The sequence below is a fragment of the Apostichopus japonicus genome, chromosome 6 (genome assembly GCF_037975245.1).
Source record: "Apostichopus japonicus isolate 1M-3 chromosome 6, ASM3797524v1, whole genome shotgun sequence".
NCBI lineage: Eukaryota > Metazoa > Echinodermata > Holothuroidea > Aspidochirotida > Stichopodidae > Apostichopus > Apostichopus japonicus.
This window is the reverse complement of record NC_092566.1, coordinates 1588742-1615397: the sequence shown is the minus strand read 5'-3', so window position 1 is coordinate 1615397 and position 26656 is coordinate 1588742. Positions and strand designations below refer to the sequence as shown.

Here is a 26656-nt window from a genome sequence, read left to right as displayed (position 1 = left end):
AAAAAGATTTATTGATCAACTATAGTTTGAGTTGTCTGCGCACCCGAAGCGAGAATCATACCTCTAGACCAACGGGCCACTCTATGTGTTGAGAAACTTACCGGCGATTATTCTACACTCCTGATGTATTAAGTATACATCTTCAATATTTAATATATATACTAGGTCATAATATTTCTGTATGCTTAAGTTAATGGTGTTGCAATATCAGAAAGTCTATCTAGACCAAAGGGCCTTGCTGAATGTTCAAAAGGGATGTGTTACAATTTTCCAATAAGGAAGTATAATTGATTCAACTAACAGCTATGAGCCTAACGTATACATTGTGCATCTGAGCCTACACGTCACCTGTGAGGTTGACGTGTATATATATAATGTAATCGCAAATTGTCAACAGGTTCACTGGTCTTTGTTGAGTAGTTATTGATCATAGGCAATTCCAGGAAATGGTCCGTTCTTATTGTGGCTGTGTTTTAATTGAGCATATTCTCTTGTGTGTGAAAGACACCATGATGTGCTATATGCAATACTTTTCTATCATTAAGACTTTCCCGGGCTACAATGAATATTTCGTGTATCCCATTAATCGTTTTCTAAGATGGTGGCTGTTATTAACACATTGTTAATATCGTGAAGAACTTAAGTACCAAACAAAAACTGACAAGTATAAAGTGGGTAATGATCCACGCTATAGGGGGTGGACCGTGGGGCATAACTTGCTACCGGCCCAGTTATCTAACAGGCAGCGGTGGGGCCTTGAAACGAGCGGCTCATTTGATGATCTAAGAAAAATCAGCATTTCGATACCTGGACCAGTGCACCGGTTCCTCTACAGTTAAGTCGGGAGGAAAATCCGCCCTGATCCAAGCTTTTCAGCAAAATGTGTACCCTGTACGTTATATCACCAATGCCCAAAAGCAGGTCATCCGTGGGAGGGGACAATCCATTAGAGAGACGAAGAGGCGGTTCAATAAATCTCATAATCTCTCTATAATCTTCTCTCTTTAGTAAACTTAATCCTTTCCTTTCTTTACTTTCTGGCATCGTTAATAATATCTCATGGAGAGTTTTAATGGCGTTGTATAATAACCACGACCCTGTACCTTAAACGATCGATAACCCGTGTCATATGTCAATTACGAGTTTCTTACCAGTGTCGCGAGATATCCGCGAGAGGCAATTTATCTAAGAAAACATTCTGCGAATTTCAATCTGATTGGTTACCAATTGGGTTCACATCTAAGTTAAAAGAGGGACACCATGGGTTTTGGGAACACAGACACAACAACAGTTACAACAAATAAGGAATTTAATAGGAATTATTTGGTGCAACCTGTGATGAAGGTATTTCTTTGTGTGATAAATTGAAAGTCATACTCCTACACTAACTTAAGGCCATCAGTGTTTCATCCATTTTAATGATGTTAAAAAATTGTCAAACTTTCTAAGGTTGGGTTATTGCAAATGTGATACTTTCTCGCTTAGTTTTCTTCCCTGTCTCACAATATTGATTACTAAATAAAATAAGTGAAATGTTCCGATTCCACAATTCTCAACAGATATATTGTAAGTTGCTGTATTACTGTCACAACACGTGCAGGTCAAAGTTCACTACACATCAGCTACCGTATCAAAGCAAGCAGAACACGATAACGATTCAAGTATTAAAATGGAATGCATTAACACACACATGACATTTATCTTCTTTCAGTTTGTTGAAAATTTCATTGTGAAAAGCAGTCATAAATATGCAAAGGATATGATATATACAGTATTTATAACATGGAAATAACTAAAAAGATAGCATTTTTTTTATCAGAAAAAAATACTTGAACGAATATCACTGAGTAGAAAAGGACAAAATGACCACGTCCCCGGGTGGGCTTGAACCACCAACCTTTCGGTTAACAGCCGAACGCGCTAACCGATTGCGCCACGGAGACTGCTTCAACTACAGGTCGGGATAACAAAGTATGGTGGGTCGTGAGATTATTACAAACGTCGTGAATTTATCTACACTTTTTGGAGCTTTCAAGCATTCTGAGCATTTATTCTTAGGGCTGGTGTGGGGGTGGTTTGGTGGGTCGTGACTAAGTGGGTCGTAGCTTAGTCACCATGGACCGCTGAATTACATTATCTCTTTATTGCGCAAAAAAATCAAATATGGCAGGTAGTTTTTAGTATCAGCATTAGAGACACGAAGCACTCTAAGGTTTAATCATGTCATCCCCAAAAGACTAGGGGGTTCAACCCCATCCGGGAACGTAGACTGTAGTAATCTACAATTGCACCACGAGTCGCAGCACGTCATTAGAATTAAGTGATGTAATAAGCACAAAATTAAAGCTGTTCAATTTACTGTTCTTGCAAAAGCAATTGGGCCTGTCCGGGAATCGAACCCGGGACCTCTCGCACCCGAAGCGAGAATCATACCTCTAGACCAACGGGCCACTCTATAGCGTTGTGAAACGAACCGGCGATTATTCTACACCCCTCATGTATCAAGTTTATACATCTTCAATATTTAATATATAGGCTAATATCATAATATTCCTGTATGCTTAAGTTAATGGTGTTGTAATATCAGAAAGTCAATCTAAAGCTCTTGCCCAAAATAAAAATAGATTAACGAAGCACAGTTTGGGGAAATACTATGATTTAAATACATTTATTGATCAACTGTAGTCTTAGTTGTCTGCGACATAAGAGCGGGAATTCCCGTGAATACACAATCACATATTGTAATGATGCAAAAGCAATTGGGCCTGTCCGGGAATCGAACCCGGGACCTCTCGCACCCGAAGCGAGAATCATACCTCTAGACCAACGGGCCACTCGAAAGTTACCGTTGGATAAGCGTTTAATGAAATGTGTCAAACCGATACTGCAGTATCTATACGACTGATTAGTTTCCATTCGAGTAATGTGGATACAATTTTAAGCGTAACGTATTTATTAACAGGAAATTGTATAACTAAAGGCAAGTATAAATAAGGTGAGTGTTTTGACCTCTTTAACTGATTCATGGCAGAAATAAACCGGTGCAAGTAAAACTGGTACAAACTTGGTGCACCAATTGGTAGTGTTTGTTAATATCTAGTTATGAATACATTATTGATGTATATTAACGAATAGTATCTTCGAAAAGCAATTTATCCGAGTCGACTGTTAAATGGAGACCAGTTAACAGTCAACCATGATATGTGGCTTGCACTAGTTCCAAAATTCGGATTGGGTCATCTGGATGGTAGTGCCATTAATAGGTTCGGCCAATCTTCGTGTGTGGTCCATTACCAAGCAACAGCTGGACTCTGCACTGCAGTCATTAGGCCATTTTCAAAATTATATATTCTGCAACTCGCAGCAAAATTGACATGAAATATATTAATATCAATTGCCAAACTTGAATAATTATGTTGTTTTTTAAGTTCAATGTCCTACAATATTAACTGTTAACGCTTAGGGAGTAAATGAATATATGGTGTAAAAAAAAATCTTGATAAACTTATCGATGGATTTGTTTAACTGACCGGGAACTGCATAATACTCCCAAACCAAGGGCGTTGTATTATATATCTACATTTTCAATATTTAGTATATAGACAAATATATATTTCATATTTCAGTATGTTAAAGTAATTGGCGTTGTAATATCAGAAAGTCTATCCCCCCCCAACAACAACTGGTATTTAGGCTTCCGTGCACTTAAAATCAGGTTCAGGTTATATAGAGGGTAGGGTGATGTTCAATTTCATATGGTTCATATTTAAGTAGGGTCTGACATCTTAATGATGTCTGATAAAGTTTGATGAACAGCAGACTACTGTGAAGATATTTAAATAATCGACAATTTTACGGCGACAAGTCCATCGGATGAAGATAACTGCCTAATTGAAAGATAGCCACACATATGTTGGTGATAGTAAAAACGACGCGCTGTTGAGCTTACCACATTGTAAACAGCACTTTCGTTAGGTATAGGTCAAACACGATGACCTAGCTTTGGTTAAAGGATTGATATCGCTGGGGAATTTATGATCGTGTTCGATTGCTTTCATAAACAGCAATCTTTTAGGGCATGTCACGTGGTTCACAATGTAAAATACATATTAACTGTGTTTTCTGTACTGGGTCAACATGGTCAATACGTATTCACTTATTAACACATTAACACATCCCTATCCCTATTCCTCCCTCCCAATAACTATCTCCTCGTATTCCAATACTTATATATCCTCTCCCAAAGCCCTATCCATATCTCTATCCATATACCCTCCTCTTGCAATCACAACCTCTTTTTTTCTTTTTAAATTCAGAATTAATTGGCAACCCTCCAAAAAAACTTGGCGACCCTCAGAAAAATCAAGAGCGCAAGGATAAATACATTGCAATTCGCATTTGCTTCGATGCTAGTATAATCATAATAGTTATGTTACACATCAGTGGTTATTCCAAGTCAATCTTGTTTCGAAACTTTTTAGAGTTGTTAGACCTACGAAACTAAAGCATTTCAAGTGTCTCTTCAATTAGCTAGCTATGTTTAAAATACTGTTGCTGTTCTGAATGCGTGATGAAATTGTTCTATCCAAGCGCATATTAGCATGTCACACTATACATACGAAAAACGCGTTGGTGATTTTTGACACTATATGAAACCTAACATACGTTGATAAATATGCTGATTTTATTCGGCCGGTCATTTTTAATCGCATCTGTGAGGCGTCGGTTAATCGAATACATCGGTTTTTAGTACCACTGACGATTTTTTACTAAGATTTGAGAATAAGTTATAGCGGACTTTACATCGACGTGCTTGAAAGAGAAGGCCAATACCACAAAGGAACGTAACGCCAGGATTTCTTCTTTATTAGAAATACTTTTAGAAGCCGGCTGAAAAAAAAAAACATATTTTTATATAATGATGTTACTTTGACTAGTTTATTTTTAACAACTCTCCTGTCCGGAAATTGTGAATGGTAAAGTATCTTAAAATACCACGATCATGTTCACACGGTCCCGATGTTAGGGCATTGGGACTGAGAGTTCGGTTCTGTCTTGGTAACGGAAATACTACCATAAAGTTTGGTCTTCGTGCACAGGTTCTCTACCGAGACACTTTACGTTAAAAGCTTGATTACTTTCAAAGTTTTTAAGACAAATAATTATTTATTTTCTTGTCTCTTCTGCAGCTTCGGCAAAGGAGCAGCGGCAAAGAACAGCAGATACAACTCGGGGATGAGGTAGTCTCCATCAACGGTCGCGGCATGCAAGGCTTATCTGGTGACGTTGCCATGGCAATTGTTGAAAATTCTGTTGGGATTTTGGAATTGGAAATCATGAGGTATAATATGGCATTTAATTACTTGCATTTTTGGATCAGTAAATTTAATGTATTCTTCTATACGTTTGGCCAAATTATTAGACGTTAGTTGACAGTAGTTTCGTTGACAAACGCTTCACTTTGTCTTTGGCATACACAGTAAACATTTTGTAGCATAAATAATATTTTAATAATCATTTTCATAATCATAATCTATCCTAACGTTTCATGACTTTCAAATTACTATACTGACGTGAGGCAAATTGGAAAGAATCAAAAACACAAAAATAACATATTATTGTAATACGTGGGTTAGAAGTCACCCTGCATGGTAACCCACTATGGTCATTATAGTAGACATCTGCCCCTCAAAAGTCCCTATACTTCTACGATACCACGGAGAGAAGGACTGATAAATACAATCATTTTTCTTTTGTTTTTAAATAGTTTGTTCCGAATTTGTCACATTTCTTTCTTAATTTCACATATGTTCCTTCCTTTCGGCTGCAAAACTCACACGTGACTCTCATATTTTAATTGTCACTCCATGTTTACTCAATTAATTTTACTTCCGGTTAATCAGTGATTGATCCATCGACCTATTGTAATACCAGTGTAAGAGAGAATGGGACATATTTCAATTTAATAAATTTCTGAAAAGGATGTATTTTTAGTTTTGACTCAGTCCATAATAACGGAGAAAACGCTAAACATGTCGTTTTCTACTTGTTTTCCTTCTTAGAAAACGATACGAAGATAGTCCCGTTACTGACTATACCAGCAGTGCTTATAGTCATCCAAAGATACAGTCCCCTCAGCCGACTTACCAACAACCTCAAGTCTATCAGCCTGCACAGCCGACCTACCAACAGCCGCACCAGAATCACCAACCTTATCAAAACTCGTACCCTCAGCCGTACCAACCCCAGGATACATACCAAAACCAACCCTATACGTCATACTCACCAAGTCAACCACCGTCATATCAGTCACATCCGGGGTACCAGGCAGCAGTTCCTTATCAGACATCCCATAGTAGTATCCAACCCCACGTGACATCAACTATGAATAATCATGCGGTGCAGCATAGACCGAGTACTGTTCAAGTCTCGCAAACCAATGATAACAGTACGTACCCATGCTGGTATTTTGTATCTATAAACATTTTGTTAATTTTTCAGTACCTTAAATTTCAATATTTTTTAGAATCTATACCATTTATAAACCATTGTTCCTAATTAAAGTTCATAAAAGTAAATCTATAGTAAAAGAGTCTGAGTTGGATCAATTATAAAATTATGGTGAGAAAATCTTGTTATGGTTTGATAAAACTTCCAGAAACTATAGCGACCAAAACAGAAAAAAAATACCCGCTAAGTTATAACGACGTCAAATATAGCATGTAGGGGGAGGGGGATCAGGAGCTACAGCCCCGGGCCTGGTGTCAATATGGGGAAGCAGGATTTATTGGAAAGAGAATAATGTATTTTCAGTTTCATGATATACTCAAAGATCATGAAGACTTGAAGTCAGTATGTTTGATGGCGAGAGAAGTTCGACCGCAAACGCTATCAACTGCTGTAAGCAGCTGAATCGGTCTTCCAAATGTCTATTCTAATATTTCTAAAAATAATATATCTAAAATTTATAGTCTATAGACCTAATGAATTTATGTTTCGTTAATCGTTAGTTGCTTATAATGCGAGTGAACAACATATCTTGCTAACAATTTTGTTCACGTTTTATGCTGAAGCCATACCACCATTAATAAGGCCCAATATAAAGCCGAGTGTTGCAAGTAATCCAATATTTTTGTTTCTTCATCAGATGGTGGAGGTGGGTTATCGATAAAGAAGAAGACCACCACAACCACGAGGGTACTAACAAAAACAGGAGGCGACAAATCGGAGAAAACCGTCACAAAAACGGTGACAGAGAGGGTGGGGAACCAGGAGACAACAACCACAATCAAAGAGACACAGAAAAATGATGGCTATGGGGAAGAGGTGGGACCTAAAACGGTCGTCAAGGAAACACGATACACGGACAAACCCGTAGAAGATCTCATGGAGGTTGCCCCAGGCAAGTATCTTTTCATATATATTTATTCAAAAACTGGTATAATAAAATGAGGCTTTCTAGGTTACTCGGTTTTTGTGTCTTCAGAAAATGAACATAAGGTGAAGTATATCACTTGAGTGTAAGACGACGTTAAAACCCAATGATATGGTCATTTCTTTGGAATTCATTCAGACACAAATGACCAACCAGTTCTATGGTAAGATCCAATGGATGTAGGTATTTCATACGACGAGAATGATTTGGAACTTGTTTTAATTGGTTATGTTATAGAGAAAGGGACTAATGTATTGATTCTATAGTATCTTGTTATATTAATATTTGCCTCATTGCATATTGTAAACAAACATACATATTTCAGATCCAAAGTTGACAACTCCGAGCATCGCATGCCACCTAATGTTTAATCGTCTTTTCCCCTTAGTATCTCATTCCATGTTATTACACATTGTTTATCACTTTAGTGTATTGACCAATGTCACCGGTAGAATAATCTTGTTTAAACACATCGTAACGAAACCCTAATCCTGTATGTAGACATGACATCCGTGCACAATGTTCTACAAACCTATACACCCGCATGCCCCACACTGTAGATCTAGCAGCCGAGCGCATGGCAGACGAAAAACTTAGAAGAGGACGCTTCCCTGGATATGGTCACGCACCATCCGCTCAGCCCTATCAGCCATTGCCGACGCAAAGGATGACCACAGATCAACGAAGGTCACCAAAAGGCAAGTTGATTCCTCCCTAAATCTCTTTTTGAATCCATATTACCAGAGTGCATGGTGATTCTTAACCAAACTAACCTCCCTCCTCATGGAATGTCTAAATGTTGTTCGTCATTTCATCAATGTCGTGTTAGGTATCATACGCATACGTAAGGACAGTGAATCCAACTTTTACTCTTACTCGTGTGGTTTCTTTGTTCTACTGTATACTAACAGGTTACACCGAGGAATACGACGCCACGGATGGACGGCGAAAGATAGTTCTTACACAACCAACGGTCTGGTCGCCTCATTCATCGCCACAAATACGAACTTATCAAGGAGGAGATATACAACAACCTCGTGACAGTATTCCAGTTCAACGGACAGGGAAACCTTACGGAGTCCCAACATCTCATACCCCTTCACCTTCGTACTCACCATCTTCTTCCTATGCACCATCACCATCGTCTACACCGTCTTATAAACCCTCTACTGGTTCGCTTTACGCCCCAGTTAAGCCACCCGCACCAACTCAGTCAGCTTCCAGAACCTCATCTCGCCCACACTTTTTGCCTCCCATAGATTTTAACGAGGGTCCTTTAGCGCCGACGTACCAACAACCAGCTCAGACGTACCCGGCGAGGTCCAGTACACTCCCCAGACAAGGACAGACCGCTAGTGTAGAAATTCCAACAAGTCATGGACCCCCTTCACAACAAAGAAGCTACCCAGAATATGGCACTTTCCCTAGAAAATCACAACCACAACCTATGTACCCAAAGGTCCACCAGGGATCCATACAAGGACACCAACAGTCAGTTCCACAACGTTATTCACCGAAACCTTCTTATAGCCCAACACCGAGTGCCAAGAAGGTTATTCAAGTGCCGGTAACAAACCAGATACAAGGGACACCTCAGTCTAGCTATATCGATCCAAGAAAAGCGCCCCCTCCTACTCGCGCTAGGCCAAGTCAAGGGGTAGCAAAGCCAGGTTACACCCCTCAAGGTCAACAGACACCAACAAGGTTTATACCACCTGGAACATTTTCTCCTAAATCAGGTGTCGTCCATACCCCCGCGTCGTCCCAACAGGGTCTCTTAACCACAATAAAACCCAATGAGTATGGAACACCAGGCGTACAACATCAATTTGTTAGTGAACCATCTCACGCTGGTAACAAATTTCCTGGAGGTCAAGTAAGCAATACTCAGTCTCCTTATGGAGTTCAAACAACCGTCCAGGGGCGGCCGGGTCAGACTACTAAGATGCCTGTACTAACAAAAATTCAGCCCCAGCCAGGCAGAATGCCGCCTCAAACGCAACCGAAACCGGCACCATTTGTTTCCCCGAAAGCGTCACCTAAACCAGTTTATACACCTTTAGCTTTCAAGGGACTGACAAAAGAGTCAACTGACATTGTGAAGCCCATGAAAGCTGAAACTCACCCGGGGCCCCAACATGCGGTCGTGAAACCCCCGAAGCAACAACCGAAGGTACAAACTATTGTTCTCCCACCAGCGATGACCCCTGGACAAGAGGTTTCGATGAATTTCGCAGTACCGGGTCTAGTTCGTGGTGACGATACCTTTTCACAAGATAGTGGTCTGCCGACAACACCCTCTCCTGATGTCGGTGCTCAGTTTGAACCAACTATCATCCCAACTAGAGAGGATGAAGAGGAGCGGGCTATGGTTGAAGAGAAAGAGGATCCGTCGAGATCTGTCACACATGGATTCGTGAAGTCTCAAAGGAAAAGGAGGGATTTAAAGGCAAAGAGTGAAAAGAAACAAAAAGGTGAGTTCAAGGTCTACCTAATTTAGAAACAACTTTAAGCTTGGGTATGTAATTGGATCTCGAGCAGAAGAAAGAGAAGAGTTAAGGGAGGAAGTGTAAGATAATATAACTTGGGAGGTTGTTTCATATACAGACTTTATACAGTGGACAATGGTTACGATATATTTGACGGTTAACCACTGGCAAGCATGGCGGGACATATCCCCACGTTCATATGGTCACTGGTTCGTCGGAAATTGTTGCAAACTATTTATCATTAATTTTGACTTTTGAAATCATTTTCGCATAAGTAACTGAATGCAGATGAGTTCAAACTTGATCCTCTATTTTCCTGCGACATTGTAGAACAACAACAACATTAACAACAAGAAATCGTTGATGTTCAAATCACTATAGAATGTCATTTTTCAAAGTATATCGTTTCATAATTTAAAACGCATTGATATTGATGCAATGTTCTTGTCCTGTTATAGCGTCCATGTGGCTTTATTTGAATGCTTCATTACCTCCGAACGTTTTTGGTAGGAAGATCCGTCTTATAACATTTTTCAAAATAGCATGAAAAACTCATCCATTTTCAGTACTGTGTGTTATACTATGGTACTTATAACATGGATGGTTTATTAGAAGTTGGGTACTTCAGAGCGCCAGTAGAAAAGCCGCTCCAGCGTGGAGGGGTTGATTACGTCCATTTTGTACTGACAGGACTGTCACGGGTAAGGTAAAACTATTCGACTGGACAACGTAATACTCGGATGGCGTGTGTCTTTTGTATAAGCTTTATTTGGTCCTCGTTACCAGGGGCAAAAACCGGAATTCGGTCAGTTTCCGGCTTTTTACACGTATCGGTACGTCCTTTACGATATATGACAAGATATATATATATATATTGCCACGAATTCATCAGCGGGGAACTGAAGTTGCCCCTACATATACTATATTAGAATAGTGAAGTACTGCGGGCTAACGTCGCCCAACGGACATCGTGTCCAACTGCAACAAGTAACTGCTGTGGTGCACCCAGCACCCTTGCACCAAGTATATTATACCAAACACGAATACCACGCCCTGACCGGCTTACCCGGCCTATTCATACCGACCCTTTACCTGCATTTTATGCAAATTAATCTAACCAAAGACTTGCACAAATTCCATTGATGCCCGTCGAGCAATCAGTGAATTAAACAAAGCATATACTAGAATGTCGTATGTTACTAATTTGAACTTCGTGAGCAAAACAGACAGCAAATGAATATTCATCAGTAAATTTATCCAGCTGCACGATAGTCGTTAGACTTGCGTCAAGCATACTCGTGACAAGGACTCTAACTATGATCCCACAAAAGCAATGTGAATTTCCCCGATTAGGTATTCATGATATTAATTGCAATTTTTCCAATACAGTTTTCTATAGAAATTTAAAATGTTACAAAGAAGGTTATTGTGGATCATAACTTCACACTCTGCCACACTGTTTTTCAATTGTGGTCTACTGCCATCATTTAAGAAACTGTCGCCCAAATAAGTTGGGCAAAAATAATGTTCGTTTTCCTTTGGAAGATGGATGAAGACAAGACAGTGGATTTGTAAAAGGGCGTTAGGGTTAATCATGTAACATTCAGGATATAAAGTCTCCCTTTTAAAAATTGTATGCCCTAAATATTAATAGAGGGTAAGACTATTTAAAAGGGTAATTGGCCTTTAGAGTGGTTCTATAGGCACGAACTTCCAACTTCCTTATAAGGATACAGCTCACAGCACAGGCACAGGGTTTCTTACTATGACTGTAAGTCATAGAGAGAAGGAAATGTATGTCTCACTTTTGAATTGATAACCATAGCACATGAAATATTACACACTCATGAATCGAAACTTATTGATGTGAAGGGGTATTGAAAGGTCGATTTTAATTTGGGAAGTGTATAAGCATAGGACAATGCCAAGTGTTTGTTCAATGGATAACGTTGTACTTAAAGGAGAACTAAGGTCAAGTATTTAACAAAAATGAAAATACAGATAAACTCATCGATCCAACATACATGACCCTAACAACTTAATACCTTATATCAGTTGCTGAGGTAAACAAGACAAGAGCTTTATTTTACTTGATTACTTTTTGGGGGCGGAAAAGTGCATTGACTTACTATTCATGCCGTCACTGGTTATATACACTTCATATCATTGAATTTTACTTTCTCTTTAAAATGTGAAGTGTTGAATGTTGACATAACTGAAGCGAGTCATATCGTTATATCATATTCAGGTATCAACAAGTCACTTAACGAAAGTTAACATACTCTATACGAAATACTATAACGATTCCCAAATGCATAAGAAATAAAAAGGACAATTTGACAAACTTTCAGACAAACCCATGCATGCACACATTTCTTGATTAATTGTAGTCGTTGAGCGTTAAGTTTTAATATTAGTTGCAAACGTTTGTCGTTCAGTTTATGTTTTGTACTTGTCATGCTATATAGGCTATAGATATATATATATATATATATATATATATATATATATATTATTAGAGAAAACCAGAGAAATAAGATATGACTCATAATTGACAAATAAGGAGTTTTTAGGTTTTTTAGAGAATGACCATGAAGATTGAAATGTTCGGACACTGGGAATCCTGCAAAATTATCACGAATAGATTTTTTGTGATTATTAAAACGTAAGCGGAATCGGGAGCCTGTTTCACCTACATAATTGCCCTCTTTGCAAGGTACACAATAGAAAATGTAAATAACATTAATAGAATCACAAGAGAGGGAAGGGGGTCTAAGACTAAAGTCAACATTGGGAATCTTGACCACGGTGCCTGGGGTAATATGGGGGCATATTTGGCATCTAGGTTTACCGCAAGGAAAATTGCCTGCGGAGGTGGAAACTGAGCGGGGGAGTCTGGAAGAAGTGAGAAGAAATTTAAGGTTGGGGGGTTGACGAAATGCTAGCATGGGGGGTACCTTAAACGATTCTCCTACAGACTGATCGTTTTGAAAAGCAGCAAATTCCTGTTTGATGGAGCGAATGAAGGATTTGATGAGGGGGTTGTAACTGGTAACGAACGGAATGCGTGTGTTGGGACTTTTAGACTTGTATTTTAATAAGTCCTCACGGCTCAACTTGTCGGCCCTGGAAATACCCTGTCTAAGTAAGTGAAGGGGGTATCCGACGTTCAAGAAATAACCAGTTAATATGGATACCTGGTGTTTAAAATCACATGGGTTGGAGCAAATGCGTTTAAGTCTAAGGCATTGGCTGTAAACAATAGAACTCTTGAGATTATGTGGGTGAAAACTATTAAAGTGTAAATACATATGAATATCAGTGGGCTTATAATAGACCGAAGTGGTTAAGGAATTGCCATCCAACTTGACCAGAACATCTAGGAATGAAATTTGATGTTTGGAAACTTCGACAGAAAATTTAATGCTGTCATGAAAAGAATTAACATGATCAAAGAAAGACTTAAGAGATTCTTCACCATGTGGCCAGACAAAAAATATATCGTCAATATATCTATAATAATGTGATGGCTTAAGAGGAGAAGTGGATAGCATTTCCTGTTGTGTACTTTGCAAAGAGGGCAATTATGTAGGTGAAACAGGCTCCCGATTCCGCTTACGTTTTAATAATCACAAAAAATCTATTCGTGATAATTTTGCAGGATTCCCAGTGTCCGAACATTTCAATCTTCATGGTCATTCTCTAAAAAACCTACAATGTATTTTAATTGCCTCGAACTTCAAATCAACTACTGAACGTAAACGTAAAGAAATCGATTGGATCTTTCGTATTAAGTCTCACATCACCGGCCTCAACAAAGACTTGGGACCCCTTAACAACTACCAGTTCTACAAGCATATGTAATCCGTTCTTTGCTCCTCAATCCGCTTCCTGTATAGTCATGGTTTATTTGATTCTAATTCCATCATTGCAACTTACACTTATCTAGCGTCATACTTTCATTGTGTCACATTTTGTACTTCTCATTCGACTGCCAAGTATTGCTGACGAAGGTCCCAGGGGGACCGAAAATTCCAATATATTTTCTAAAACTTACTCCTTATTTGTCAATTATGAGTCATATCTTATTTCTCTGGTTTTCTCTAATAATATTTTCTTTTGGAGTAAACGTGGATTTTCGTTATATTATATATATATATATATATATATATATATATATATATATATATATATATATATATATATATATATACATACATATATATGTGTGTGTGTGTGTGTGTGTGTGAAGGGGGTGGGTGTGGTGGGGTGGGTTTGGGTGTGGGCGGAGTTTTCATTCACTTGGAGAACAAAATCGGTTCTATGAAGGACCATATAAATAGCCTACAAACTTTAGTATACTTATTTATAAATAAAGGAACCCTCAAGGAGTATACTTTGTAACGTAAACCATGCTGTGGGGAAGATGTTGGACAATTTATACCCTATTTGCTCTCTTAGACAAACAACTTGCATATAATAACCTTCCGCTTTATTGTGATTGTACCTCAATATCCGCGTCTTAATTCCTTGGTTACTAGTTGAAGCCTTTCCTCTTAGCCGGTATTCGTTATTTCGTCCGGTTATCGGAAATGTTGACGCTTAATTACGTATTTAACTGGACAGCAGATGTTCTAGCATTTTAAGAGGGGTTTTAATGGTCTGCCAAGCAATCTATACAGGATGGTTATCCTCACTACGGAAGCAACACTCTAATATATCTAAATAAATGCTTCCGTATCTTGTAGGAAACATATCTATACGAACAACAAATATAGGTCTATTTTTCATCCCATAATCGGCTTTCAAAGATATTAAGTTTATCGTATATGCGGCTCTTACGTTAAGCAAGTTTGGTCGCCCCTGTTATACACCCTACCATATCACGCAGAGAGATAAAGGTCCCCTCCCCCACCCTCTCACAAACACCTGATAGCAATTGGTGCCCAACTCTGTAACACCATTGGTTGTAGATAGGGGGAGGGGGGGGGGGAGGTGAAGTAAGGCAAGCTGCCAGATTATACTGAACCAAAGAGTATTCGAGCTGGCAGTTATTTATCTCTACCGCAAACTAATTAACACGTGCTATAAAAAGAAACTATTTTGGCATTTTGCATGCGTAATTCTTTATGTGTATCTATTCAGCTTTATAGTTGTTTTTGTTGTTATTTCTTCCTTTGTCTTTTAATTAAACAATTGTATGCTTTGTCTTTATGTTTTTACAATGACAACAATGGAAACCTATAAGAAGCTTCTAGTTTGTTATCTAATTGTTTGTGTCCGTTAGAAAATAATTTATAAATAATTTTAAAAAACACTATTTTTACTTTTAATAATATGATAAATACAGTTGTGACTGTCACGTCGTAAACAACAATTGATGACGAACCCATCTTAAATTTATATTTCAATCACAAAATTATTCTATTGTGATAAGAATTAAATACCGAAATAATCTCCAGCTTTTCTCTAAACAAGAATACAATTGTTTGTTTTTTTAAATAGTAGGTAAAGAGCGTGTAGGAAATAGACTGATGCATCTATACCAGGTGTGTATGGATGTGAGATACCGTGAAACAGGGTAAATTTGACCTTTTTTTGTGTTGGGGTGGGGGTGAGGTGGGGTGGGGTTTAAGGTGTTAATATACCTGTGCGAGCATGGGAAAGTATGTAGCGACCAATACTGTAGTGTTTTATGCAGAATTTCCTGTTTTGCGTGGAAAGGAGCATGCTAAGTCCCTCCAACAAAGAAGCAAATTGGTTTTTGAAAAAAATAGACATAAACTTGATCTTCTTTTGTTTTGTTTTGTTTCTATCTTCACAGTCGTCCAAAGAGCCAAATCCTTCCATGGTCTCCCGACGAGGGATAAGGGGGCCATCGAGGAACTCTCCGTTAAAGCACAGGACAAACAGAGGGCAGCAAAGACAATCGCTGATATCTTGATGTTCCCAATGGACAAGAAGTTAAAGGGTGCACGAATGTTTGCTAAGCAACGCAAACGTAGCGCAAAATATACCAAAGAAACCAGAGGGATGAACTATGACGCGGATTACGACGAAGAAGAACTTGCCGAGATGTATGACGATGAGGATTATGAGGGGGAATATGAGGAGGCATTCGACCCCACTCGACCAAGACGGCAAATATCACTACCCGCGGGCGCTGTGCTAATCCCAGGCATGGAGGGTTTGGTACCATCTAGAGCTCGACCCCCCTCACCAGCGGAAATGGATACCATCGATGCTCCGGGTGTAGCGGCACCACCACCACCCCCGATGGCACCTGCACCGCCACCTCCACCACCCCCTCCACCACCTCCCCCAATGCCTCCTGGAGGCATCAAATACAAGTGGAGAGGGAGGGAAATCGAAGCCACGAACTTTAATATCGACCTAAAGAGCAAGGACAAATGCGAACATAAAACCCCGTCTCAGTACAAAAACCTGGTTAAGGATATGACGTCACAGAGTGGACGAGGTGCCCAAATGTTCGCTCGTTTACGAGAGCGCTCTGAACAGTTTGTGCTAGATGAGAATACAGCTAAGCTTCCTAAGCCCAAACCCCCTACAGTAAAGAAAGACGACATACCAGTCAACTCTTCGTTGGCCAAACCATCTAGCGCCTCTAACGAAGTTTCTCTTTCTTACATAGCCTCGCAGAGCCATGACCAGATGGACTCCTATCAGCCAGCCCCATGGGCTAAGAAGACCCCACCCTGGGAGGCTCAAAGAAGTTAGTATCAACTTTAAAAACTTTCATACTTACGTTACATATATACATTGATAGGCTGATAGGATAGGATGTATAGGAATGAGTGGGTTAGGAATCATGACGGTGAACAAAGACAAAATTTGGATCATTAATATATTGAAGGCAGGGGCGTAGCGAGCGGGGGGTGTTGGGGTGTCACACCCCCCCCCCCAATAATTTGGTCGCTGTCGGCAAATTTTGGGTCTGTCGGCAAAAGGAGAAAAGGTGAAGAGAGCGGAAGGGGAAGAAAGAAGGAAAGCTGAATAGAGAAAAGGAGAACGGGAGCTTTTTCCGTGCCAAATTTGACTTAAAATATGCACCAGATTGCATCTAAGGACGTTTCAAAACTAAAAAATTTCTAAAGGGGAGGGGTAGACCCCCTACCCTTAGACCCCTCCCCCATCACTCACCACTTCCAGATACGTCGGCAAATCAAATTGGACTTAAAATATGCACCAGATTGCATCTAAGGACGTTTCAAAACTAAAAATTTTCCAAAGGGGAGAGGTACGCCCCCTCCCCCATTTCAGTCACCACTTCCAGATCCGTCGGCAAATCAAATTGGACTTAAAATATGCACCAGATTGCATCTAAGGACGTTTCAAAACTAAAAAATTTCCAAAGGGGAGGGGTAGACCCATTACCCTTAGACCCCTCCCCCATCACTCACCACTTCCAGATCCGTCGGCAAATCAAATTGGACCTAAAATATGCACCAGATTGCATCTAAGGACGTTTCAAAACTAAAAATTTTCCAAAGGGGAGGGGTACACCCCCTCCCCTTAGACCCCTCCCCCATTTCAGTCACCACTTCCAGATCCGTCGGCAAATCAAATTGGACTTAAAATATGCACCAGATTGCATCTAAGGACGTTTCAAACCTAAAAATTGCCAAAGGGGAGGGTAGACCCCTCCCCTTAGACCCTTCCCCCATTTCAGTCGCCACTTCCAGATCCGTCGGCAAATCAAATTCTCCACACCCCCCCCCCCAACAAAAACCCCTTCGCTACGCCCCTGATTGAAGGAACGTCCCACATGAAGAACCCCACCTACAAATATGCAACGTCATGTCAAGCTGATCTGATGATTGGCCCAGTAGCCATACGTCACGATTTTTAGTATTTGATTGGGCGCGGGAACTAAGACGTGAAGTGTGGTGAAAATTTATACTCTATACACTAGAACTTATTTAAGATCTAGTTCGCTTTTCAGCTTTATTCCTAGTTCAATAAAATAAAAATCCAATTTAATCGAGGAATCTTTTTGCCTAACTTTGTTAAATTTGTGGCCAGTCCAACTAGATTGAACATTGGTGCATTTTTAGTAAAGTATTTTTCCCCGAAATAGAAATAATTGATACAAAGTTGATCACACTATCAGACACACATTTTGGCATGAAATGTATATTTAAATCTAGCTTCAAATGTATGTATCTTCCATGATGACATACAAATGGACGATCAAGGTCAGTTTCAATTGAAAGGGATTGACATTTCCAATCTATTTTAACGTAGGCACTAAGCATACACTTTCGTGTTTGTGTGCCCAAAAGTTATCTCATGGATATTTACGAGTACACGAAACAGGTCGGACGCGTTTGATCACAAAGTTCTAAAGTGACTTAACTCAAACTTCAACCAAACTAGTTCTACTCAAAATGAGCATAGAATGAGATACAAACATGTCATCCACTAAATGAATGTTAATGAACGAGTTAATTAAAGATTCCATTTCTTTTCCATACTAGTAGGCACATGTTTGCCATAACACAAAATAAACACTATACAACCACCGAGACGTTCTATGCTAACTCCTTTATTCGAACTAGGTATTGGCTTTAGATTTACCAAACCTATGGCACAAAGGAGAAAAAGCAACGATTTTTCCGAATCTTGGGTAGACCTTCATCATGTCAAAAATTCAGTTACTGAATTCTTGCAAACTCGATAGATCTGAAAACTTGTTTGTAGAGCAAATAACGATCAAGCAACACCGCAGACTTGTGTGATATGATTTGCATATATAACAGTTGAGATAATAATATAATTACAACCGCCAAAGAAAATTGAAAAGACTGAAAGGTCACCTTTAGTGGTCAGCGGTCATTGTATATTAGAATGCTTTTGTCCATCAATTACAATAAAAAGGTTAAGAAGGTTAAGGGCCGGTCAACAAAAGGTCCGATATAACCATAACATCCTTCTTCTAAGACACAAAATTAAGATTTTCAAAAATTATAAAAGAAATAATTGTATGAATACAAAACAGCGGGGAGGAAATTGGTGAATGTCTTGTTATTTGCATGCAAGAAATAAACCCAAATCCAATACTCAATAACAAAAACAATGTATTTCTAGCAGATTATAGCAATCTGTATACACTCGCACGGTCACGCTCGTGCATTTGTACCCATATGTTGGGGCATTATTGGAAATGTATATTTTTTACTATAGTTCTATATAGTGATCACGCTAAGAGCCTTGTACTCATACCTTGTATTCCTACCAAGGAGCCTTTCAACTTGTACCCGTTTCAGTTTATATCAGTATAAATATCAGTTTAAAAGTACTCACGTACTCACGCTGTTGCACTCAGACCAATGGGAGTTATATACATGCCTGTATAACTTTACTCATACTCATACTGTTGTGTTCATGCGTAATTCGAACTCATGTTGTTGTACTCATAACAACGGCAATTCACATGTACTCGTACTGGTACTGTACCAGGCACGTAGCCACGGGGGGGGGGGGGCAGGCGGTACGGACCCCAAAAGATTTTCTTTTTTTTTCTTCAAGGTTGCATATAAACAGATTCATGGAACACAAATGTAGGGAAAAAGATGGAAAGATTGCATCATTTGGCATCTAAGCCCCTGAGATAAACAAATATTTCTCAAAGGGAGGGGAGACACGCCCCTTTAGACCCCTCCCTAGGACGGCGATCATCCTACGTTGATGTGACCCTTCCCCCTCCCCAACTCGGCTACTCTGACTACGGGCCTGTACTTTACAAATTTGCTATAGTGTTATTTTTGATAGTGTAAACTATGCATATGAATCTTAATATTAGTCAACATATAAATTATGTTATAGTCTTTAACTTTCTGTAACTGAACTACGAGTCCTGTTTGTTTCATTTCTCGTGGTTGTTTTTTTTCCAAGAACCAAGTAACAAGTTAGTTTTGTCACTTCGGCTACATTTTCCAGCTGTTCACTGTTGGCGTGTTACCACATATACACAGCGGTGACGGGGTGTAGTTGACAAGGGGTGTTCATACTCAATTATCCTGTTTTTCTCATATCATCACATTTTTCTTATGAAACTCAACTCCTAAGGGAGGAGCCTCATTTCCTTATATCGAGCAAAGCTGGTATTAATTACCCGGCCCGTCTTCCCGTTGGTACGTTATTACTTTCCTAAAGCGTTACATTACACTTTTCATATCCCCCAAATTGTAATTGAAACTGCGTAAAAACATTTTTGATCAAAAACAAGTATTTCAAAAATTCCAAGAAAAATGAGTACAACCACTAATAGCATTATTTCCGTCACTCCTAAGGTATTTTCCAGAACATTTCTGGTTATAGGTGGATCATATAACATAACGTTAAATATTGTGCTCCTTGTGACCCGGTATCTGTATAGGGTCATATCTTGGGGCAATAAACTCTCCATATTTCATTTTGTCATATTTGTATAGCTTGGCTTTCAATAGTGGAACTGAAAACATCCGTGACTTGTACCACTTCCTCAGCAACACTGTGTGTGTTTGTATGTGTGTAATAAATACATCATAGTAATACCCGGTGCACGGACAATAACAACATTACGCCAACGCGAGCAGACAGTCACAAAAACAAGCTATAAAACGACTTGGTCAAGTCTAAAATCACGGCATGGACTTACATTTATGAATAGAGTTCGTTACTACAGTTACTGACCTTTGAATAACATTAAAACAATTCCTTCCTCTGTTTCTTGCTATGACTCATAACATATTTTGCAAATCTCTTTTACGATGCATATGGTCTTCAGATCATTTTTTGTTGTTGAAAAGTTATGAAAGACGTAAAATTCCCAAGTAAAGAGGTTTCCTTTTCTATATTATATCTATAATCCTCACCTTTTATGCTTATCGATGTTTGCGGTAACCGCAAGAAGAATGACTAATTGTTCTGTTTCTTTTCAAGAGTGATTTTATGACCACCCCTAACTTTATAGTAGTCGATGAAATATCTAGACCAAAAGAAATAACCGAGATTTATTCTTTTATTAATAATGCTTTCTGATTATAAAGACAACCAGAAGCTTATAGGTATATTGAAAGATTTGTTACTAATACCTTTTATCGTAAGTGACGTAGACGCCGCCATTTTACGGCGTTAATTCCGAATAACCTTGGTGTTGACCAAGTTCTTTTTGTCATATCGACAGCAAAGGATTTGTAATAATTCTTTATAAATTGACACTTTATATATGCATCATAGCTGTATTAGAGTCAACTCATATCTTAATGCATCAGTCATGATTCACACATGAATTGATTTTAACCCCGAGAATAAGCCTCTCCACAGACTTAAGGTTTGACTTGTGGTAACGACAAAGGCTTTGTCTCTTAGATACCACAAAATCACACCGTCTCTCTATAAGACACTAAATAAGGCGGCATGCAGGCCTAAACAGACATTTAAATAACTCTGTAAACATGTTTGACACAAAACCGATGAGGAAACCTATAAGAATGTGGGTTAAAAGTTTATGTTTTTAACAGCTGTATCGGACTGTTTATTGAGACATTATTCGTCTCGTAGAAAAGTTCAACATAAATATAGGATCATACCTTGTTCATGGTTTGGGTGTCACGTGAGATGCAGGTTAATGCTGTCCGTACCATACTATGTAATATACAGATGAACATTTGTGGTAACCCGAAGCCTACCACATTGTATACAAAGCAGATGTAGGCATATAACTCGATACGCCTATAGCAAATATTTGAATATGAACTTCTTGTGCGATTTTGCATGAACCATATATCTTTTAATACGTTTATACATATATTACCGGTATATGCCGATATCTGTATGAAACCATTCGCCTTAGTCTATATGGTATTACACGCCGACGTTGCAAAGTTATAGTGACATACACTACAACATACAGAATAAATTCTCTTATACCCATGTACCATGTATGGTTGTAGAATTGACGTCATCAACACGGGGGATGGGTAAATATTCCTGCCATGCACCCCCTCCCCCTCCAAAACTTGTTATGCCTTTATAGCTAATTTACTCAAGCAATGCAGAGATGATGTACAACATAAGTTAGAGTTTTCTCGACCATGCATGCTTTCCGTTTGACCCTTATGTAGTTAGCATAACAGACGATAAATTAACCCCCTACCCCCCCCCCCCACCCGTGCCACCACATCAGCTTCAACCCCTGTCAATATAGTCAACAAAGTACTCTGTGTTATATGGATAATTCATGTGCGTATACGTCTAAACTTGTTCTCGACTCTATATTAATCCAAGGTTGGCTTATAATACACAAATAATTCGAAATTAATTAAATCATTACCTGTAATGTATTTGTACACGAGGGCGAGGGTTAGTTACCCCCCCCCCCCCTCCCCTCCGTCGCGTTAATTATGTCTATGATAAGACAGGCAACTATATATTCTTATATGATTGCATTAAACCAACGTTGATGTTTACAATTAATGTACAAATTGAATTAAATTACTCCTTCCGTGCTCCCCGTTTACTTAATTAATATAGTGCTTTTCAGTACCCCGCCTTATGTCAGTAACATGAATGTTAATGTACTTTATTACCGGTGTATCACTAATGTTAAGAATCATTCTCCACTTGACCTGTATAACCTCGTCGATAACAAGTCTCTAAATAAAGCCTAACCACAACCCCATTAACAATGTAAATCGCTTTTCCTCAATATTCATAACAACGCTTGAACTTCCTCTGCGACTAGTGACGTCACAGAAAGTTTCCTTGAATCAACAGAGAAAACCGCCATAAAGAAAGTTTTGTGGCGAATAGATTTACGGATAACCGTTGCTAAGAAACCAATTTGTAACGATGACCCGACATTTCACGGCTGTGTGTGTGTATGTGTGTATATATACTGCGTGCAATAGACGCTAAAGGCCACTTGATCTTTAACAAGCACCAAACCAACATTTGAAGCTCAGAAGGAAATCTGGTCGGATTTCAAACCGAATAGTCAGATTAATTTCGAAAAAGAAAGTAATTTCGTGATTTTACAATACTCTATAGAGTATTTTGGAGGAAGTCTGCAGTCTAACTTGGTATGTACTTAAACGTTGAATATCTTGAAAACGTTGCGAATTGGCTGATTAAATTGGTAGAGAAATTTCATTTATAAACGTATATGTGTATGTGGCTTTGTGCGTGTATTTTTTTTTTTTTTGTAGGTATAAATGTACTAGCTTCACAAATATTGCATATACCGCAAGTATTAATGCCATGGTGTGAAGTTTCGAATCTTCGTTTCTGTTTATTGTTTTTAGCGGTGAAAGTATACAGCCAGTTTATATTTCGTGTTAACATGTTTGCCTATTCTGTGTTTGATCATTCCGTTTTGTTCTGTGTGCTTTGTGTGTTAATAATAAATATGTGTAATCCTGTAATTATGAATTCTTTGAGCCGGGCGTTTTCATTGTTCATGTGCATGTGTGTAGATGTACGTTAGTGAATGAAATGTTTCCAAAACATGTTTCTGTTAGAATATTTTAGAAATAAAACATTGATTTAAAAAATTAAAAAATAAAGTGAGAAAAAAAAATGTTGGTGATGCACGGGATTGGGAATAGTGAAGAGGCTAAGGCGTAATCGATGGATAAAACTGTTATTCAATATTATAACGAGACACATTGAATATTCATGAAATAATTGTTGGTATATTATGAAATATTAAACCACTGATTAAGTGCTATATCAAATCCTTACAGCAAAGACGAATAACTTGAATTGAAGAAAACTGTTGATAAAAAATCATTAAAAGTGTGTCACTTTGAACATGTCAAATCAATTCAAGTACCGAAGAAAACTCAAAGTTTTTGTCAAGTTATGACAAAATGATTGTTTTTTAGTTCAAATTGCAAATTAAAAAATATCGAGCTCGATTCGAAACTATAGGCGACTGCCTCGAATAATTACCTTTGTGCATTCTAAACGAATTATTTGCTATTATATACTTAGTATTATGTCTCCAGAGATATACAAAAAATCACATTTAAACAAAATAACACTTTTACAAAGAATTTATGAAATTTCCATATTTCCAATTATCATACCCACGGTCTTATTGTGATGCTTTAAGCTGTTACCTAGGCGACTTGAACAACAAGGTACAGAAACAAACTTTCATAAAGGGCTTAATGGATTTGAAGGGTCAACAGGAGATTTATCCTTGTCTTGCATTAGCCTACTTTCATAGTATCCCTTAAGGCCTTTTATCTTTCAAGCGTGAGTTTTTATTTAGACATAATTCAACTATAGGTTTGATTGTCATATGCAACACATATTTCGGTTTGAAGAAAGCAGGGAGCACTAACAAACAGCGGTTACCTGTTTTAATCTCCGCTGTGTCTTAAAAGTGATCTCCGAAGAGAATCACTGTTAACCTTTGACCAAGCTACAAAATTTATCATCCGTAATGGCTTATAATTTTACGTTTATACCATACATGTTTTATGTGGTTTAGAGTAGCTTCTAGGAGTTCAAGGCATGTATATACGTTGATTTGATTTGTTAAAGGTTACTCTTGACTGTTATTTCATTGTATATATTGTCAGGCGTGGGGTGGGTGTATTAACCAGTTTCAACATTTACGTCCAAATGTCGGCCGCACATTCGTTAAAGTTTGAACTAATTGGTCAGTTTGGTATAGGGTGTGAAAAAAAGGGGGAAAACCAAGTTTACGTAAGTTTATGATGTCATAATTCAAAAAATTGCAAACCAATGTTTTACTCGCATGTTGCGATATCTGGGTAGTAAGTGATGTTGTACTTAACGACTCAAGTAGGTGACTTCAAAACTTGTTTTTGCTGTAAGGGGTGTGTGTTGGGGTGGGGAGGGAGTGTTTAACATCCCCAGATGAATACAATGAGTCATTGTTTCGCCAGTGAATCGTGTCATTTTATGGATTTGCTTTCGCAGACAACTTTTAAAAGAACACCAAATATTATGAAATGTTTCAGTCTAATTAATATATTTGTACTTTTTATGAACGATAATTACAAACACATTATTTGTACCGTATATTTTTCTTATCAGAAAAGAGGCCCGTACCTCCACCGCCCAAGCCTAAACCGAAGCCTAGGGTTTTACCACCTACACACACAGCTCCAGATATGGATAGGTTCCAGCCAATCAGATTCTCTCCGTCCGGGTCCCCAGCAGGAAGTAGTACCCCCACCAACTACAACTCCAAACCGCGGGGTTGGAACTCCCCTAGGAACTCAATAGACAACACCCCTACGTCACCCCGATCCGTGGAGTCGGGCAACGCTGGTGACTTCCGGTCACAACCTTTAGTTCAAGAGCAGCAAAGGAAAGGAAGCGACGGTTTTGTAGACTTTAATGCTAGGCCGAAAGGCTTCCATCCTAGCAATTACACGCCACGTGCAGGAATGGTCGAATAAACCTTTGCAAACTATCTTTAAAATACTAATAATAAAAATATTAAAAAAATATCCAATCAAAAGTGCGCTTATTTATTGTATTTACTTAATCTGCGCAAATGGATATTGTAACAGACAGTTACGAGTTTTGAAGTGTTCTCAACTTATCATGAGTGACTATGCAACGTTGTGAAGAGGCCATCGTTAGACTTTCTTTTCAGTCGTTTTGTGTATCTGTCAACGCAGTCTTCCATTGCACGTACCGTTTGTGGACAAATGATGTTGTACATAGCCTGTGAGTATAGCAACTAACCTCGTCTTATTTCTGGCCAATTACTCTCCATGTTGTTTGCTGTGAGGAAGTTCGTCGTTCTCTTATTTAACGAGTGAGCAATTTGACGTTAGCGAGCGTTTACAGCGAAGCCTTCTCCATCGTGCATCAGTAAGCGATAAACAGGAGACGTTGTCTGATGTGATGGTAAAAGTGGATCTGCCCGAGCTGACTTCATGAAACTCTTTAGACTTGATTAGTTTGAGAAAAATAACCCATCCTGAAGTAAAGCACGAAGATCAATAGCTTAGAGCTGTAGCTATCCGTATGCAGTACATCACGTGGGTTGAATAAATTGAACAGTTTTACCTAACAATCTCCTATAGTTAGCTGTGCACTTAAAAATGCGCTACATTTATTGTTTGATGCACTTATTGTTAGTAGATATTACTGTTTAACAAAACGACTGATAAAAGAAGTTTATATATATATGTCGAGTGTGTGGACATGTTTGTCTAAATGATTCTATAACGTTGATGATATTTTGTTTAGTTTATAGTTACTATATTGAAATCAATCGGGATTAAACAACTTAATGTAATAAAAGTTATCATGTCTGTTATGTGCTACCAAAGTCTCTTTGACGCCGTCTCAGTTTCAAACGACCTAAATAATAAAATGGTTGGTTTGATCTTTGCTTAAATTACAATTCTCCTATTTTCTATGTCATTTTAGTCTTCTTTTTTCCTAACAAATAGGAATATCTCAATGGTTATGTAGTGGGTTAACAGAAAGTAAACTGCTGCAATTTCACAGAAAGCGAGGGTCTAATTTCTTACACATTCACACAAAAATAGTCCACAAAAAAAATCATCTTGAGCTGCACAAATTGAAGCAACTATGCAATACGTTTAAATCAGGCTATATCAGTTTAGCGATATTTAACTGTATAAACTAAATTGCAATACTATGAAATTATCTTATGCAACTCTCTTCCCCATCCACTTCACCCCAACTCACCCCACTGTACCCACTTGCC

General features: G+C 38.5%; 1 protein-coding gene and 3 non-coding genes across 6 annotated transcripts in view; 1 reads left to right on the top strand and 3 right to left on the bottom strand.

Annotated features, from left to right (window-relative positions):
- LOC139968612 (uncharacterized) overlaps positions 1 to 26326 on the top strand; it is a 39599-nt gene extending 13273 nt beyond the window's left edge. For 2 of the 3 annotated variants that reach the window (XM_071972781.1, XM_071972779.1), the window contains exons 2-8: positions 5190 to 5341; positions 6063 to 6448; positions 7148 to 7402; positions 7996 to 8133; positions 8347 to 9909; positions 15749 to 16657; positions 25000 to 26326. In XM_071972781.1, the coding sequence (XP_071828882.1) occupies positions 5190 to 5341; positions 6063 to 6448; positions 7148 to 7402; positions 7996 to 8133; positions 8347 to 9909; positions 15749 to 16657; positions 25000 to 25367 (3771 nt within the window). In that variant the 3' untranslated portion in view covers positions 25368 to 26326. The remainder of the gene's footprint in view (positions 1 to 5189; positions 5342 to 6062; positions 6449 to 7147; positions 7403 to 7995; positions 8134 to 8346; positions 9910 to 15748; positions 16658 to 24999) is intronic. The other variant, XM_071972780.1, reaches the window with a different exon arrangement.
- Positions 1870 to 1943, bottom strand: Trnan-guu (transfer RNA asparagine (anticodon GUU)). Its single transcript has one exon. It is a non-coding gene; the product is annotated as a tRNA-Asn (tRNA).
- Positions 2379 to 2450, bottom strand: Trnap-cgg (transfer RNA proline (anticodon CGG)). The gene has a single exon. It is a non-coding gene; the product is annotated as a tRNA-Pro (tRNA).
- Positions 2762 to 2833, bottom strand: Trnap-cgg (transfer RNA proline (anticodon CGG)). Its single transcript has one exon. It is a non-coding gene; the product is annotated as a tRNA-Pro (tRNA).
- Positions 26327 to 26656: the final 330 nt, after the last annotated feature.